General features: G+C 48.1%; 1 protein-coding gene across 7 annotated transcripts in view; it reads left to right on the top strand.

The window, feature by feature from the left end:
• Nucleotides 1–18,568, top strand: part of NECAB2 (N-terminal EF-hand calcium binding protein 2) — an 88,044-nt gene that overhangs the window by 49,258 nt on the left and 20,218 nt on the right. For 3 of the 7 annotated variants that reach the window (XM_055726277.1, XM_055726272.1, XM_055726278.1), the window contains one exon: nt 15,530–15,555. The exons of the other annotated variants lie outside the window; for them this stretch is intronic. Coding sequence is in view for 1 of the 3 variants with exons in the window: in XM_055726272.1 (XP_055582247.1) it covers nt 15,530–15,555 (26 nt within the window). In the remaining 2 variants the exon portion in view is untranslated. The remainder of the gene's footprint in view (nt 1–15,529; nt 15,556–18,568) is intronic. 7 annotated transcript variants of the gene reach the window in all.

Below are 18,568 nucleotides of genomic sequence, written 5' to 3'. Positions count from 1 at the left end.
TTAATGGGGAGGTAATGATATGTTACTATTAATGTCAATGCTACTGGAACTGCAAAAATTATATGTGTGCTATATAGACACACAAATTTATATATATGTGTGTATATATATATGTATGGTTTAGTGGCAGAACAGGGCTTTAGAAAGCATCAGATTGATGTTCACCTGGGAAACCCTGTTATATTTTCTTACTTTTTCTAATGAGATATATTGATTTTAAAAAGTCATTGCAAATGGAAAGTCAAACAAGTTTTAAAAACATGACTGTGATACTGGATGAAACTTGCTTTGCCTGACCCACAGTTCCCATCTTCTCCCAGCTCCCTGGGCCAGTGCTCACACCCACTCTGCATCCCCTCGGCAGGAAAGAACACCTCTCGGTCCTTGTGAAAGCAAGGAGGAGGTCAGATGTGGCTGCTGGCCAAACAGATTTAATAATGGCAGAGGATTTTAAGAAGTCTTTTTCTCTCTTGTACATGTTTTGTAGCTGCAGAGGACAGCCCTTTGGGGAGAGATCTGCTCGCTGGAGCAGGACTTCTCTGATGAGCTGTATAGGTCCATTCACAAGGAGCCAAGAACATGGCATTAGCATTCTGCTGCTCTGTCGTTTGTTATCTCTTCGTTAGGCTTATAGCTATTCTTTTAATTACTTTATCTGCACAGACACATCCCCCCACAAGTGAGCTCTTGTCTCCAGTGGCAAACACTAGAAAAGGTTGGAATGTGCATGTAGGACAATTAAGAGAAGCGGTATCTCTTCTCAGAAGCCCTTCACAGCTTTCCCAGAATGTCATTTCTGCCAGAGGACTGTGACAAATGGAGAACTGAGGACGATCAGGCTCGTGCCGCCTTCAGCAGCGAGCCACCTCCTGCCTGTCGTGGTGGCGGATGGATGGGAAAATTGGTCTGGTACCTTTGGATGCTGAACAATGTCCTTCTTGGGAACATGGAGCCACCTTCCCTGACCCCTCAGCTGCTCAGCTGCCACAGGGAGATGTACTGTAGGTCAGAGTTATCTGGGGGCACTTTGGGATGCAGGGATGTAGTAGGGTATGGTCAGGGCAGCTACCAACCCAAGTGCTGTGTATGACCCCAGAGCTAGGGGAGGCACGGTGGCGCCCGAAGCAGGTAACAATGCTGATGAGCTTCTCTGCCTTGTGCTAATTAGTCCTGCTGTGAAGCGCAGCGGTCAGCCTGGTGAGCGCTGTGCTGGCACAGCCATGCTGCTCCCCGTGGTGGGTTCAGCTCCAGCTTTCCAAGAGCCCTGCAATGCTGGCATGGACAGGGTGGGAGTTTTGGGCTGCCCCTGCTTTTGCAGGGAGATGGAGCATACCTGCCCTGTGCTGGGTGTTTAACGGCTGCAAGCTGAGCTGTCACTGGGCACAGCCTGCAGCCTGGCAAAGCGATGCTGGCTGAGATGGGTCCAGCCTTGGGCTGGCACCATGGGGCAGCTGCTCCTCAGGGACCGGCTGCGAGTGCCTCTTCCTCCAGGTTGATGGAAGCGGAGCAAACGAGGAGGGACAAGTCTGTATTTCACCGGCTGTTACTAGTGCAGGAGAAGCTGTGAAGATCCTGTTAGTGCTAATGAGGGATACGAGCAGGAGTGAGCTGTCTCCTGCAGTTGTGACTTGCTGGTTACGCTGTCGAGTGGGAGGCAGGCAGGCAGAGCATCGGTGCCAGTGCCGAGGCCTCTAAGGAGAAGGAGGGAGCACAGCAGCATGTGCCTTTCCTGGCCTGCCTCCCCAGCCCCCTTCCTCCTCTTCTAAGTCATCTGGAAAAACATCCCCCCAGCTCATGTCTGATTTCTACCCTCTTCAGACATCACCAGGGCATTTGCTGGGCCAGAAGTTCTGGGAATTGGGCTGATAGCCTGCATAGGTGAATTTTGTTTCTCCGTTACTTTGATTGTATCGATACCCAGAGAATAAAATCAGTTTATGTGCTAACACTCAGGTCCTGTGGCTATGGAGCTCAATGCTCTGCAATGGTGACCAGCATCCAAAGAGCGGGAGGAGATGCTGCAGGGTGCTGCTGGTGTGGTTGGGGGTTCGGGCTGAGGCTGTACCTCACAAAAGCAGCCACAGGAGGATGTCTCGGTAGCAGCAGATGGTACCTTGAACTCTGAAAACTCCTGGTTTGGTGTTCTATAACAGCAATGTGGCATTTTGGTGGGGTTAAAAAAAGGCAAAGGAGCTTAGAACCTGTTGCTGAATGTTAAACAAGGAATAGCTTGCAAGGAAGCTTGATGCATGCAAGCTAATGTTGCACCTCGTGTTTCAGCTGATAACCTGGGCAGAAATGGAGCTTCACATCATCACAAGTGAACATGAGGTTCTCTGCACCTTTTTCCAGCACACAGCCCTGCTCCAGACCTGGACTCCACCAGCACCCTCGATCAGGCAGCAGCCTGCTGCCCTACTCCAGTACTTATTTTCCTCCAGTGGAAAAGGTCTGTTGTTACCACTTTGGATGCGGCAGTGCCCCTGGGCGCACCCTCCAAGATGCTTTGTCTTCCCACAACCTATATCAGGTCTGGTGTCCTTTGGGGTGAGGAGACTCCACCTGGTAGAGCCCACCATGGGCAGGGAGACTGCAGCAGCAGTGCTCTGCTGCCCATGCTTTTCTCCAGGTTTCTGCAGTCCCGTCCTCTCAAATTTGAACAGAAAGTACTTCCACTTCTTGGGTGCAAGGAACGATGATGGTTATGATTGAGTATTTTTTTTCCTGTTTTGTCTCTCCCTCCATAATCTTGGCTATTTGCATTGCAAACCTGATTCAGTGGAGTGCCGGATTCGTCTGGGAGCCCAAGCCCACACTGTGGAGATGGATGTGCCCATTGAAACCAACTTAATTTTTGAATATTGAATGTTCTCAATTAGCTCCCTGCGAAACAAACTACGGATGGTATAATCAGCTGAGATTTTGATTAACTGATTCAAGAGACAGTTCTTGTCTCTTATGAAAGGGACAAAATGATTGCGCAAAAATTACATGTCTGGCTCTAATTTCTGGCTCTTGAGACCGTGGGCATTTGGTGGATTTTGTTCCTTTTGTTTGCGTGAAAGATGGTTTTTGAGTCCTAGCTTATTCTTCTATGTGCCGACATGTCACTTAAACTGCACTGGCTTCACTTCTCATTTAAGTGAAGAAATGCTTGCTGCCAAAGCTGGTGCTCAGTAGCTGCGTGCTGATAGAGCTGCAAAACATCTCAGGCTCACCAAAGAAAAGGGGCTTTTAAAACAAATCAGTAGCTGGGAAAAATCAGAAAAGCTGAAGAAACCGCACAGAACCTCGTTGAACACAAACATTTGAGAATATTTTTCTATTTCTAATCATATTTCCCAGGTGTTTTCCCAGGCAGCCTCCCTGCGGGGTCCCTGGAGGGAGCCTGTTTAATCTGGCAGCAAGGCAGATTGAAGCTGGGAGCAGCAGGCTGGTGTTTACTGTGGAGGTCAAGGATCAGGGAGGGTTCATCTGTGCAAACGGAGCGGAGAAGTACCACATTGGTGGGTTTTCTAGCTGGGACTGGGGCTCGGCAGCTTATTTTTTGGATTGGACAGGGTTGTTGTGTGTCAGACGTTTTCTTTTCTTGGGAATGGATAGATACCAACATCTTGCATTAAAACCATAAAAGTGACTAAGATATTTAACTCTAACCAGCTACTTGTGTTTGAGCCACGTAGGCATTCAAAAAGGATGTAGTTTTTTGTTTAAGCTCCAGTTTTACAAATCTGTCTGTGTGTTTTTTCTGAACAAGTGTGCGTAGGACACCACCGTCAAGCAGCATATGTGTCCAGCTGCTGCTCGGTAGGCAGCGCAGGCTGTCTGCCTTGGGAATGAATCTGGGGAGAGGGGTTTTCAGATCATTTTTGCAATGGCAGGAGAAGAGAATGCATGAGAAATAAAGATATCGGGGAAAATACAGGCAACAGAGTACAGGGATTTCTGGTTTTACTATCCTTTTTACTAGTTCCCTGCTAGTTTTGTGGAACAATATCCAAACCTGCATGGTTGTGCTCTGATTTCTTTCTCTCCTGCATACAACTTTGGTGATAACCAAGATACCTGCAAAATCTAAGGAAGAGGAAGCTGATTTAATTTTAGCTCGTGTTCTCAATGTCTTGCCATTTGCTTCTGGCAATTAGCAAATCATTCAGCTGAGCTCTGAATAATTAGGTTTTTTCCCTGTCTGTTTTGCAGTTCAATATTAGAGAGATTACAAATGGAAATCAGATCCAGCCAGGCTTCCATATTAAGTAGAAATAGGCAAAATGTTAAATGTTCATTCATCAAAAAAGGCCATTTCTGACTGACTCATACTCTTGGCAGTTTGTGCAAAAAAACCTGAGACGCCCTCCCCTCCACCCCAAAAGAAGGAATGTTTATTTGGTTTAATGGTTCGCTTTGAAAATTGAGCTAAGAGGAATAATGAGAGGTTTAAAACATGCATAAGTGACTTCTTTTGATGGAAAAGAGAGGGCCAAGAAGTGGAGGGAAGTTTGTTTCTATGAAAAAACAGCTGAAGTATCGCCTTGCTGGGAGCCAGGGAGCGTTATTGATGCCATTAACCTGCCCCTGCGAAGGTGACAGAGCCAAGGGACACTGTGATTTCTCGTCCAGGGAGGACGAGGGCACCAGCACCCCAGCACAGCAGGGCAAGTGCATTCAGTCAAACAGATGCAGATAGCTCTCCCCTGGGTAACTCAGCCTGCAGGGACCAGCATGGTACCGCTCCAAAGTCCAGGCACTGGAATTATGCATACATTAATCTTTTCCACCTTTATAACCAGTTTATCACCACATTTACCCACCTCTCTTGTTCTTGTCCCTGTGGCACTGGGCACTGAAGAGCAGTGTTGCCTTTTCCAGTGCCCTCAGGTTCCCTGCAGAGGTGTTTGGCGGGGAGGATGACCTGAGCCCCTCCAGTGGTCGCTCGGCATCATGACTAGGAGAAGAGATGCTGCATCAACACCAGCGAGTGGTACCTGGTGGCTGCCCAGGTGGCCACCACTCTTGCTTTCGGCGTGTGGCACTGTAGGATTGCTCCCTCTGTGCTGGGTGTGCACAAAGCAGTCCTGGCTGAATGCTGATGAGGCTTTAACGTGCCTGTGGGTGTTGTTGGCTGTTAACAAAGCAGCTGGGGAAATATTCTTGAACAGGCCAGACTGGGAAAACGTTCATGGGTTCAAAGGCTGAGTGGTGGACGGGAGCTTATCTGGGCAGCTTCTGTTTCTTTGGTTTTTAAAGCACTTTATTGAGCACTCCACAGCAAGGGGACTACGTTGTGATTTTGTAAACGAGCATCACATGTTGAAACCTTTCTTTTCCTTCCTATTTTTTTAATATATTTTTCTACGAACAAAGGACCCCTATTACACAAACCTGAAATAGTTACAGGAGCTATCCCAGTAATACAGTTGATGCTACAGAGCAGTCCAAGTGCATCACAAACAGCTGGTATTTAACAGTCTGTCTTGAGGCTGATCAGTTTGAACAAGCCTGACAGCAAAATTGATGCCTTGTTAACTCAGGCGCAACTGCTGTATTTACTGTTTATCAAATGCATGCGTGAGATGAAGAGCTCTGTTTACGAGAGGGCTGTGATGCAGGATGCAGGCTGAAGATCCTGGACCAGGGTGCCAACATTAAATAATAAATTCTCTCAATGCAACATGATGAAAATATCACAAAAATTCATGCTGTGTTTCCAAAGGTGGGCTGGTGGAAATACCCCGAGAGCAAAGGGGTCGCCTGTGCTGGCCGTGGTGTGTTCAGCCTGTCTTTCCAAGGATTATAGTCCCAGTTTTGCCTGGCACTCTCTGAGGATAAACTAAAGGAGAGCTGATATAACCCAGTGTGTATATAATAACCAGCAGCTCAATAAATGTCTCTTTTATTTAAGGTGGTGACTGTGCTCGGGAACTAACTGTTGGATTAAGTTTAGTAAATCGGTGTGCTGCACTGATATATTTTTGAGGATACCAACTGCACTGTAAACAGGCATTTTATTGTGCTGTCATCGTTTGGAGTTTTTATGAGCTTTTCAAGAGATTTTTCTTTTGTGAGTGGTTAGAGGTTCTGGCTACCTGTGATAAAGCAGAGAGAAAATGTTGATTATTTTTAATACAGTGTGAAAGAGTTTTACAAGATGCAAAGGAATGCAAGAGGAGCATTCCTTAATCACCCCAAATTTTCTTCCATCGGCAGAAAACTTCACCAATTTTTGCTCTTAAAATGCAGATCCTGGGTGGCTCAGTTGGTTATGGAGGGGGAAAGAATCCCCTTGCCCATACTTGAGATGCAGGAAGCTGTGGTGCCTGCGGGGCAGCTGTGGGCAGCGAGGTGCCGTGCTTTGCAGAGGGCGAGCAGGGAGAGCAGCGGTCTCCACAGAGAGTTTGGGGATTTGGTTTCATGGTCAGTACTTTGCAGACAGTTACACCTATATGCTGCATTTTTTATGTTAATTTATAGAAGTGGTAGGGCAGGAAGGGCAGAGCCTCAGTGATGCTGAGCCCAGGTCACTGGTGGTACCCAGACCCCCAGCTCCAGAGCTGTGTGACAAAGCAAGAGGGTCTGTCACCGCCTGCTGGCCTGCAATGCCATGTTGCAGTTGCTGATGAATGAACAAACAAATGCTGGTGCTCCGCAGGTGCCAGTTTATTGCCCCTGCCTTTTTTTAAAGTGACATTTCTCTTTCAACTAATGAGAGCCTAGGCTCTTAGAAAAAAGCACGTTTTCCAACAGCATCCAGACCATTTGTTTCATTTTTATCTGCATTCAGTCACTTTTCTTAGTGCCCTTGATTAGAGCTAGGGGTTTCGCTCTGTCAAATACTTCACCACTGAGAAAAGGTTATTTTGGTTGTCTTGAAGCATCTGGTCTGCATCAGGGATGGTTTGCAGCTTGGAACTTTCTGAGGATGTGGGAGAGGCAACCGGGACCCTTGCTGTCCTACTTCTGATCTGTCCCTGCAACTGTAGGGGGGGGGAATGAGGATGCTCGGTGGCATGCAGGGTGCAGGCTGGCGGTAGGCAGGACCCGGTGCTTCATAAATGTCCGTGCAGAATAAATCAGTGTGTCAAGGGAGAGAGGAGCTTGAGTTGGCCTCGAAATACAGCAGCAGTCTTCAAAAATGAGAAAGTAAGCAAATCATGCGTTATGTTGTACTGGTCTCTATGGTAGATGTTGATTCCCTGGGAGGAAATGGAAGCTCTGAGAGCTGTGCCGCAGAACGAGCCTGTTACAAACAGGGGGTGTTTGATCCTCCCCACCCTGACAAAGTGCCCATGCTGGTTTTATCAGCTGCACAAGCCAACATAGGAATATTGCTGTTAGCAGGCGTTATCGCCAAACCAGACCCCAGTGTGTGTACATGGCCCTTGGGCTCCTCATACCTTACGCCCCTGCGCACAGCCTGCGGCCGTTGTGGGGGGGAGCGGGGTGCGTGGTCCATGGCGTCCGGTGGGGTCACTCGTAGGAGCCTCCAAGGAGGTGTGAGCTATTGTTGCGGGAGTTTTCCCTTTTCCAAACCCAGGAAAATCCACACCAAACACCTTTCCATGATGAGTGTGAGATGGTGACAGAGGTAAGGGGCTCTGCCAGGAGAGGTGGGGATGGATCCCTCAGGAGAAGACCAGCAGCCAAGACGGGGTCACTGGGGGCAGAGATCCCTTCAGCTGCTGCATCCATACCTTGGCTATGATTTGGTCTTTGGAGAGTCTCTTTAGCAAGTTTAGTACCTTCTTTGCATCATTTTTATGAGATTTATTACTGTTACAAGGAAAATGCAATTTTATTGCAGGTCATTGGCTACAGAAGAGACATTTTCCCACCACATCCCTAATTACGGCTCATGCCGAGTGCTATGGCAACCGCCTTTCTGCGCCACACTGCCAGGCAGGACATCTGCACTCGGGTATCGCAGGCTTTTTGGAGCAGGTCCAGGCTTTTTTTGGACCTGTTGCTCCCCAAAGTGTGCTGCCCACCTGTGAGATTCAGCATCATGATGAATCAATTAGGAGTTAGTATTCGGTGTTAGCCATCCTTTTTTTTTTCTTTTTTTTTTTTTCCCTTTTCCCTTGCAATCAGAGCTGAAATAGCAACTTGACAGGGACTTCTTGCGCAGGGAGTGAACAGCTTTGAAGCAGGATGAGTAGAGGAGCGTGTTTTATCCTGAGCCTGCCAGATTTACTGTGCTTGTTTGTATTGAAGGTCAGCTCAGTTTACCTTGTAAAATTAGTGTTTTCCAGACTACTGGCTTGTAATGAGAAGCCTGCTGCCCTTGTGCTCTGGAGCAAAGCGCACAGGGCAGAGCACGCAGCTCTGGGTGCTTTCCAATGAACGTAGGTTTGAAAACTGGATCTGGACAGTGTCTAATTAATGAGAATGCAAATGAGTTATCAAGGTGAGGTGCCACAGAGAAAGCTATACGAAAATATTAATATTATAATATTAATATTCAGTGGGTCTGAATGCAGGTTTGCTGCACAGCCCTGCTGCTTCTCACCTGCTGTCTTGCTGAGCAGCATTAGCCACCGTGGCCATGTGGTGTGGAAAAGAAGTGGAACTGCCCCGTCTTGGTCACCATCTGCCTAAATCCAGGCGAAAGTGGTGCAGGGAGCAGGAGGGAGCTGCACCCTGGATTCAGGTGGGCAAGGCATCCTTGAGGACACCAGACTTCAGCCTTCAAACTGCTGAATGAAAACCTTGCTGATGGTAAGAGCAAATAGGAGGGAAGAGATCGTCTCCCAGAGTAACTCGAATCTGTCGTAATCCCAAATCACACACCATAGGTGACGATGCTCTTTGTAATACAAAATCTATATGTGCAAAACTCATACAGAATCCTCCTTTTGCTTCTCTTTGTTTCTGGGTAATTCTTTATCCCTATTTTCCCTTCTCTGTGGTACCAGTGCTTTGGAGAAAAACATGATTCACTTGCTGGGCTTTCAAACCCCCCTGACTGTGCTCCCCAAGTGCTGGGTGATGGAGCACATGCCAAGGGAAGAATAAAATTATTAGTTTTGCTTTGAAGCTGGCAGCATTTGTCTCCCTTTCAGCAGCCTCGATGGGAGCTGTTCCCCATAGGTGTTTTAATCAAAATCACTGTGTTCCAGTGCTGGAAGTGTCCCAGTTACATCGTGATTCATATGGACTCTGCAAAACTGCGCCTGTTTCGTGGAACATGGATATGGGGAGAAATCTCTGTCTGGAGTGAATGGTGAACCCTGTATCAGCTCATGTGAGTGGGCTACTCCATCCGTTCCGGCAATTTAAATAGGTGGTAGTTTTAAATAGGTAGGGTAGCTGCAAAAAGCAGGGCTGGAAAAAAAAAAAAACCAAACCACTAACCTGCTGGGTTATTTAAGCCTCACTGCTCACTCTATTTACTGGTTGTACTGGGTCGCATGCAGGGCAGGCGTGCCTGCAGCAGTGTGTGCACCTTTGCATTATTCCTGCTGAAGCACACGGCAAAATACATTTCAAAGTCATTTCTTGCAGGAAGCGGGGATGTTTGGCAGGAGATAAAGACCGTCCTTTAAAGTAGGAGCCAGGTGGGCACTAGAGCCCTGCCTGCCAGCCTGCCATGACTAAAGACATTAAAGCCAGACCTGACATGTGTTAGGATACGTTGCTGATGCCATTTGAAGCTGCAGCTGGATGCGCTCCTGGGTGTGCACGGCCTTGGCATATGGTTTGTGCTGTTTCTTCACACGTGGCACCTCAGGACCTGGAAGCCCTTTTTTACATCATATCACAAATGTTGTGGGTTTTGATTATTTTTTTATTATTATTATTTTTTTTTTAAGCAAGCAGGCAGGTGAAGGAGATCCTTGGGTAGGTCTCAGGTAGGGTTTAGCAGGATTCTCCAGAAGAGGATGCTGATGGACTTGGAAAGCTGCTTAGTTCTTTAGAATTAAAGTTATTTAGCTCCTGGCTGGCATCTAGTATTCGGTATTTCCCTTGCCCTGCCTGGAATAATTTCTCTCACTCTGGGGTTTGTGTAAAAAATGTTTGAGTTCAGAAACTAATGATCGAGAATGACCATCTGTGACCCCTTAGTAGGCATCTGGATGTACATTTTCCACTTCTGAGGTGTTGAGATAACACAGTGCTGTTGCTGCTGGGACTGGAAGGCATAACATCAGATATAATAATACTTTCCAGCTGCACATGTTTTTTAGTCTTTCCTAAATGAAAACAAGTTTTGCAGGTGGCTAATGCTAGAGGATAATTTGTTTCCATGCTCGTTTGAAGCCTTGTAGCAAACCCGAAGCTGTGAATAGGAGATTGAAATAAAAGTAGGATGTGATTTCAGAAAAACCTCCATTTTCTGTGCTGGTGAAGCAACTAAGCTGTGTGGCTGCTGATGCAAACCTTTCATCTGCCCCAGCAAAAGGGTTATTATCTTCAGCTGAAGCCAACCAGGTGTTGAGTGGCATTTAAGCAGCACATCCAGGCATCTATTTGCATGAGAAATACCCTGTGAAGATGAGACTTTGATTTATTTGCAACTTCTGAATTCTCATTATGTTTTTGATTGTGCCACCTGTTGGGAGAGCCTGGGACACCTTTCCCTTGGCTGAGCTGGAACCCAAGAAGGGAATTTCATGCTCTGCTCCTCCACATTATTTTTTCCATTCTGAGATAACTTTTCTGCTCCTTTTTGTAGTTGAAGAGAAGCCTGGAGAAACACCTCAGGGAGGCAGGGAGATGCTGGGAAAGAGGGAGAGATGCTGGACACCAGATGGCTGTTTTGGTTGGAAGGGACCCCAGCAGGGTTCTAGTCCCTAGTAGTGGGACCATCACCAGCACTGGACCAGGACAGCTCTGGCTTTGTCATGCTGAGTCCTGAAGACCTCCTGGGTTGCTCTCTGGGTAACCCCCTCCAGCGCTGCGCTGTGCTGGGGGGTTGCTTCTTAACAGCTAAATAATCTTAATCACGGTGGGGTTTTCACAGCAATAGTTTTTTTCCTTCTGGAAAACCATGATTTGCTTAAAGTGTTGGGCTGATCTGGATCAATGTAGCTGGAGCTTCTGACCTGAGAGCTGGAGGTTACATGGGGGACCAGCAGCCCCCCACCAGAGATCTGGCTGTTGGGATGCTTGGCTGGAGCTCCTAATCCCTGGGCTGTTGGACACCCAGCTGCAGCTAGTTGCCACCCCACCATTCCCTGGGATAAAGTCTCAAAGATAGCAACATATTTCAGGAAAGGCAGGTGGAGAAGGGAAAATGCTTCTAAGTGCTTTGAACCGATGGAAAAGCAGGCAGAAAGTCAGTAGAGGGACGTCTTGGATAAAAACCCAACCACTGGATAATCTGCAACCAGGAACATGGCAAGGCAAAGATGTGACTTCCCAGGGATCCTCGTTAGCTCAGGTGCTCATCAGGCCATATTTTAACATTGGGTGGGGTTTTGGGGGGAGGAGTCTGTTTCTCTCTGGAGTATGCAGGAGGCAAGTGATTGCTCTGGGCAGCCTTTTGTCCTTGCTGGTCATGTGGCAAAAATTACTCTCCAGGCAAGTTCACTTAATTAAGCTCTCGCAGCACGGTTGTTGCTTTTTAAAATTCCATGTACGAGGGAGGACTATCACACTTTGAGGACTTTGGTTTTTCTTTGAAATAGTGGGATGTGAACCAGCAGGGAAAACTCTTTCCCTATTGCCGGTATGTTTATCTGGTCAAATTATCCCAGTGTATTGAAGTGGTGGTGGTGGTGACCACTAATTTGTGGCCAGATTAGTTTATGGTGTGGACTCTGATGTTTCAGAAGATGCTCTAGGTTGAAAGCAAAGCTCTTGTGGTTTGGCTCCTATTTCTGTTGGAGAAATTAGGTCCCAACTGGTAAATGGAGGATTTCCAAAGTAGATTTTTGCCTTGGAAAGTGATCTCAAAGGGTGCACGTCCCCAGCAAGGTTGGGGATGCAAGGTTATGCTGCTCCGTGTTACAGTTTCAGTGGCTGGAAAACAGGGGAAAAGGCCTGAAAGCAGAAAGTCTTGGATTTTCTTGCCTTTTTTCTACTTTGGAAGAAACACTCATTTTGGGAAAAAGATGAGGTAGATGTGGCCTCTACTATAGAGGAAAAATTGTATAACAGAAGTCCTTCTTCATTTAACGATTCACTTGAACATTTATTTTAATCTGCTTAGTTAGCTGGGTTATGGCTTCAGTAAGTTTTTTAATTAGTCACATTATTAGTGTAAGAATACTTGAAATTAAAAGCTAATTCACAGCCAAGTGTTCTGGTAGCTGAAAGATTTTTCTTTTCCCCTGAATAAATGAGAACAACTTGTTGCGATTTTTCTTTTTAGTTTATTGTGGCTTACAGAAATGTTGAATATTTGGCAGCTGAAAAAAAAATTGGTAACTAATACTCACCTAAATGTTTGCACGTCAAAGGGCTTTGTGATATGTGACCGCTCCAAAAATATCCTCCGAAGGGCAGCGCTGGGAGGCAGGGTTCGGGACAGCGAGCGTGCTCGTGGGGAGCCACCGCCTCCTGTTTCATGATGCTTGAAACGCAGATCCTGAATATATATACATATATTTGCATCATAAAAAATCCTACTGGTATAACCCATGGGGCAGTTAGTTACTAAAGCATTAAACTATCAGAGCAGCTTGTAAATTGTTTTCTAGCTGGGTATTGCACATCCCTTGCGGTGCCTGTTCAGCTGTGCGGTGCCCACGTTGGGCAGCAAAACCCCCTGTAACACCGATGGGGACACGGCTGCGTGTCAGCGATGTTCCCGACGGGCATACTCCTGTGGGGTGGAAACATCCAGGGAAATGCCATGGGTTGCACTCAAGCACCCATTGATATCTCCTTATAAATTTTCATCTGAACATTATCATGTTTTTTTATCAAGTCAGCTTATGACTTCAGTAATTTCTTTAATTAGGCTTATTCTTAATGCAAGATGGCTTAAAATTAAAAGCAGCTTCTCAGCCAAGTTAATATTCCAGCACAATTAAGTTAGATAATATGACAGCAGGATGCGAGGAAATGAAAGACCATTTTTGGCAGCACCAGATCAGTTATTACAATGCAAAACCATGTGGAATACAATAATAGTTGTTGGGTTTTTTTTCTCAGAAACATGCTTTAGCTGCAAACCCATAACTACTCGAGTAGGTGCTTATAAACAGTAACTGGCTTCTGAAAAGTATTATTTAAGGACTTTCTGGGTGATGCTGATGTAAAAACTACTCCTGTGCACGTGCCTGGGGGTACCGGTTGACTTGGCAGGCTCTGAGCTGGCGAGAACTTTGATGAAAGACCCACCATGGTCCTCGAGCCGGCATGGGGCTGTGTCGGTGTCGGAGATGGATCTTCTGGGTTTCTTCCCCCACGTGAATTACCTCTGCCTGTGAATTGCTGAGGCTCTGTGTGAGCATCACGCGCTGCCAAAGCGCTGTGGACTATTCAGCCAAGAGCCGGCTCTTTCAGGTAGCATTTCAGAGCTGCATATTCGGTGGATTTGGGCATGAGAATGCCAGGTCAGGGAATCTGAGCTCACAGCACTCCCAGGGGGGTTTGTAAGATTCAGTGAAGTTATTCCAAGGTTTGAGAAAGATGGTAAATCCCCAAGGAATTAAGACAAAGTGGTGCAAAAGCTCATTTTGCAGAGAGATGCATGTGGCAGCCGCACCTCCAGCGGAAACTTGTGCCAGTGTGTTTGCTGCCACCCCGTCTATCCTGCACCACAAAGGTGTCTGAGATGATAGATAACTTTTTTGTACCATGATATTCCTCAGTTACCCAAAAGGGGGGTTGATTCAGTAACACGTGCTTTCACAGCGTGAGACAGGTCGGGTGGCACTTTTCTGCCAGCCAGCATCACCTGGCAGCCAGCATCTCATGGGATTGAGGTGGTTGTGTTTGCCTCCACTGCCCAGCAGGTCCCACAGCTCAGGGGTGGTGGCGAGGAGGTCCCCAGTACCGTCACCTGGGGCTCTGGTTTTGGGGAGAATCCAGACACGGGTGGCACTGTGAATGTGGGGAATTTCCTCCCCAGATATCACCACTGCACACACGCATTTCTGCTTAGCTGGAATGCACCTGGCTGAGGCCTAAGGGATGAAATGCGGCTAGTGAGAGGCCAGCAGGGTCCTTGAGCTGCGGGAGCTTGCATCTTCTCAGGCAGAACCTAAAGAGAAAGAAACAAAATCTCCTATGTTAGTCTCTCTGCTAAAGCAGAGCTCTCTTGATGAAGCTGTTTGGGTGGGGAACGGGGCCCGTGTCCCATCCCGCTGTCATGCACAGCCCTGGGAGGCTGCTCCGCTCATGCAGGGTCGGAGCTGCTGCAGAAGATGGCAGAAGGTTTCAGCAGGGGTAAGACTCTCCTGGGTGCTTCAGCTTGCTCCAAAGGCACCACGTTTTGTGTCGTGAATCCTCAACAATAGGGTTCAAGGGTTCAAGCAATCCCAAATTAATGTTTTCCCACCACGCGCCATCCCTTCAGAAGGATGTGTTATCCCAGGAGAGGGCCAGCAGCGAGTGGAAGCTTCAGGTTATGGATACAAGGAGGAGCCCAGGTCCTGTGGGCTGGGAGCAGATCCGTCGGTCAGGGCATGGGCAAGTGGTCAGGAGGATTTCGGGGTCCAGGGCAGGGCTGTGGGAGGATTCCACAGTGGTATTGATGGATGGAAGTGGTATTGAAAATATCTTTTTCCCTGATCCGTTTATGGTGACAGGTCAGACAAAGCAGGGATGAGTTTAGTTAAAGAAATAGCTTTCCAGGACATAAATGGATTGATAAAATATAATTCTATTAAGAGATCATTCCAGTGCTCAAATGGCACTAATAATTGTGTGGGAATCTGAGGCACAAAGAGATTAGCAGCAATCTTTATTTCCCAAGCAGGCTGTCTGTTGAGATGTTGCTACATAAACTAAATGTTCATGTATTAAGAAGTAATTGTGCAGCTTTGTCCGGAGGGAGTCCTGGGTGGAAACTGCACACAGCACTGCGAATGCTTCACAGGGACAGAATCAGGAGAATCGATCCATCTAGAAAAACAAATTTTGCAAATTTTTATTTTTTTCTTTTGCAAAAAGAAATTTTGCAAATGTTTATTCTGAGCAAATGGGAACAAACGTGGTCCAATGAAGCACTGAGTGCCTCACCAGGTTGTTGCCAGGGTGGATATTTGGGAAGAAGGCAGACGAGTTGCTGTGCTGGGTCCCCCATGGGCACAGGTCCACCACTGGGGGGGATGCACAAGTACCTCTTTTCCCTTCGGGAGTATCCAAAATAATGTGTGAACCCATCCCAACCACGCAGATGCTGAAGATGCAGAGGGTGTGGCTGCCCGGAGTGGCACCAGCTATTGCCTTCTCCTTAGGCTGTCCCCACCAGTGGCTGGGGGATGCCGAGGGGCAGGTGATGTTGCAGGTGGGTGTCTGTGGTTAAGCCTGTGGAAATCCGAACTGCAGCTTTCATCTGTCCTTTACATTAAAATCGTCTTTCTCTTTCTTTTTTTTTTCCTGCTTCCTCCCCTGCCTCGTCCTCCCCCTCTTCCAGCAACGTGGACACCAAGGAGCTGTGCGGTGAGTGCAGCCCCTCTCTTGGGGCCGTCAGTACGTGCTCGTGTGCTTTCAAAGGCTGCATGAAACCCGCTACCAAGCTGGCGGTGCCGTGGTGGCCGTGGAGCTGGGGGGTCTCGTCACTTCTGCCGCTTTGCCTCTTATTCCACAGGAAAACTGGCAAAACTTTGCTTCTTTATTCTTGCAACACAAATGGGGTCAGAGCTGAGCAGAGCACCTGGCTCCCGTTCAATAAGAAGCCGGAGTTTAATTTCTGGCGGTGTCGTGGCTTCCAGCTCCACTTTGAAGTTCAATAAATCAGTATCCCTCGGCAGCACCCGTAACGTGTTTCTCCGTAGGCAAACCTTCGTGTTTCCCAGCAGGCTGCCTAAGGTGTACACCCCCTCTGCTGCACCTCCCGCGGCTTGCAGAAATTAAAGGCTGAAAAGAAAAATCTCTGATAATGTTTTGTTCCACGCCTTGACCAGAAAGGGAATATTACCTGCCAAGATTTCTGAAGGGCTTTGCCTTGGGGGGAGGTGACTCATGCACCGGGCTCCCGCTACTCCCTCGGGTGTGTGTTTCCATGGACACTTGGTATTGGGAAATGTTTCCTGCGCTCCAGCTTTTTGGGGGGAGATGGGGACACAGAGGTTTGTGGCCGTGCAGAGGGCTCATCTGTCTCTTTTCCTCCCCTCCCGTGCCAGGATGCAGAAGGGACATATAAAACCACCTCAGCAGGTCTTCACCATTTACCTTCATCACTTTGCCACTAATTACAGCCTTCGGAGGTCTGGCTGGGAGCAGGTTGCCCAGCCAGGAAGGCGCTTGCCGGGGCACCCATGCCACCACCCGGCAGTTACTCGTTATTCCCAATGCTTTTAGGACCTCTCTGCCCATCGCAGCCTGAGGGTCTACCAGCACCAGGGCATTGCTGGGGGCTTCTCTCCTCCCGGTGTACTACCCCCTGCCCACACCCTGCCTTCTCCCCGCAGCCCCCCGCAGTGTTGCGAGCATTCGAGCCTGCAGCAAAGGCAGCGACCTTCCAGCTGGTTACAGCCCCACTCGCTGCTTGGCTCTGCAAGGAACAAAGCCTTCCATCAAATCCTTCGGGTTTGCTGGTGAGGTGATGGGCTTGTTCCCCTCACCCCATTAGGTCTCCTTCCAGCTGACCCAAGAAACCAAACCCCTGCAGCTTGTACCATCAGCTTCGCCAGGAAATACTGGGGTAGGAACGTCCTTGCTTGACCCCACCCTGCCTTCTCCATTGGTCTGAGAAAATTGGAAAATGACAGGGCTGTCACCCAGCATGATCCCACCTTGCTGGCTCTCCCAGGGCTGAATTTGCCAGGAGAGGAGGGAGATATACCCATCACCTCCCAGGGGAAGCCAGGGGAAGGGTCAGTCAGTGCAAGATCCTGCCTAGATCTGTTATCTGCTGAATACCTGCCCTTGTCTGCAAATTCTTACTTGCTTGCTACTCTTCTAAGCATTAGTTTAAACACAAAACCTCATTCTGGCTAGGTGGAAGCTGGGGTCTCTCTCTTAAAAGTGGATTGTGTGCTGTCAGATGTTGAAAGTGTCTTAAAAGGGATTTCTTGAGCTCTGCAGCTTATGAGAGAAATTTTATATGGCTTAATCCATATCAGGTAGCATCTTGAAAATATTCAGGGTTTTTTCCTGCCAATGAAAGCAACAATCACCAGCACCCAGACTGACATAAACGTGGCTGTGTAGCTCCTTACCCCTGGAGGAGCTCCCAGCTGTGACGAGGAGCCCAGAAAATGTGAGTACGGCCACCAGATTGTACCTGCCACCTTTCAACTTCAATGAAACGCAGACGCTGCATGCAATGGTACAGGCTGTCCGGAGAACTGGGGTGTAATCTACAAACAGGAGGTGCTCAGTGACCCGCTGCAGACTAGCACGGTGGTGGGTGACAGCTTTGCTGGGGAGATTTGGGTGGGGGGCACCCACCTCCTCCCACACCAGCCCTGGGTTGCAGTGATGCTCATCTCCTGAGCAGTGATCCCATTGCTCTCTGCAGATGCACAGGAGCCATGAGCAAGGACCATGCAGGACAGAAGAGCTGATCTCAGATGCTCACGTGAAAAAATAAGGCTAAAAGAATAGAACTGAATACTCTGGTTAAGGCAACACTGTTCTCCTCCCAGGTGCTCCTTGGTCGGTCTCAAGGGCTGCACTCTGCTCATTTCTCCTGAAATGTATAGGTCCATTTTTTTCAGGACATACAAAAAGTCTTTACCTTTAAGATCTGCTCATTTTTTCTTTCCCCAGTAAAGTAATAAGAATAACACAAATAAACACGCTGCAGTGAGAGCAAGCTGTTTGGCTTATTGTGGAACAGCAAACAGCTGCTGTCAATCATGCTGTGACATTCCAGTTTCTGCCAAAATTTTCTTCCCCTTGGATATGTTCTCAGGTTGTAAATAGCTATAGGCACTTCTAATTAAGCCAAGAGAAGCTAATTAGTGGGATGGTTTCCTGGAGTTTGTGTCTTGTTGCATTCCACAGAGATGTCACCTTGGTGTGAAGCATCGTGTCTTAGTGCTAAGGAACAGCGCCGGTGGCTTTTAAGGAACAGCTTTTAGCTGTATCTGTGTCAATCACCCAGAGACGGGATAACTTTGCATCCACACTGCAAGCTCACCGCCAGCCTCGCTGCCGTGCTTCGCTTCTCGCTGAGACCATGGCAAACGGCCGATTGCAGGACTCTGTAGCTCATGCATGAAGGTGCACCAGGGCTCGGATGTGTCGTGGAGCCCTCGGCCACGTGGGGACACCGCAGTTTGGGCTGTGGTCCGCATCAGTGCGGAGCGGCCAAGGCTGCGGCTGGCCGTGGCCGGAGCGGCGGTGCAGGCTGGTGCGCATCGCCTCTCCTGCGGGAGGGATGAGGATGGCACAGAGAGAGCGTGGCCTCCCGCTCCGTGGAGAACATGTGCTTCGGGGCCCAGCTTGCAGCTCCGTTCTCTTCATTTTGAGGCATATTTCGCTCTCAGAAGCCTGTGCAAGCTGT

Source organism: Falco cherrug, chromosome 14, assembly GCF_023634085.1.
Source record: "Falco cherrug isolate bFalChe1 chromosome 14, bFalChe1.pri, whole genome shotgun sequence".
Lineage (NCBI taxonomy): Eukaryota > Metazoa > Chordata > Aves > Falconiformes > Falconidae > Falco > Falco cherrug.
This window is presented reverse-complemented; position numbering and strand designations above follow the sequence as displayed.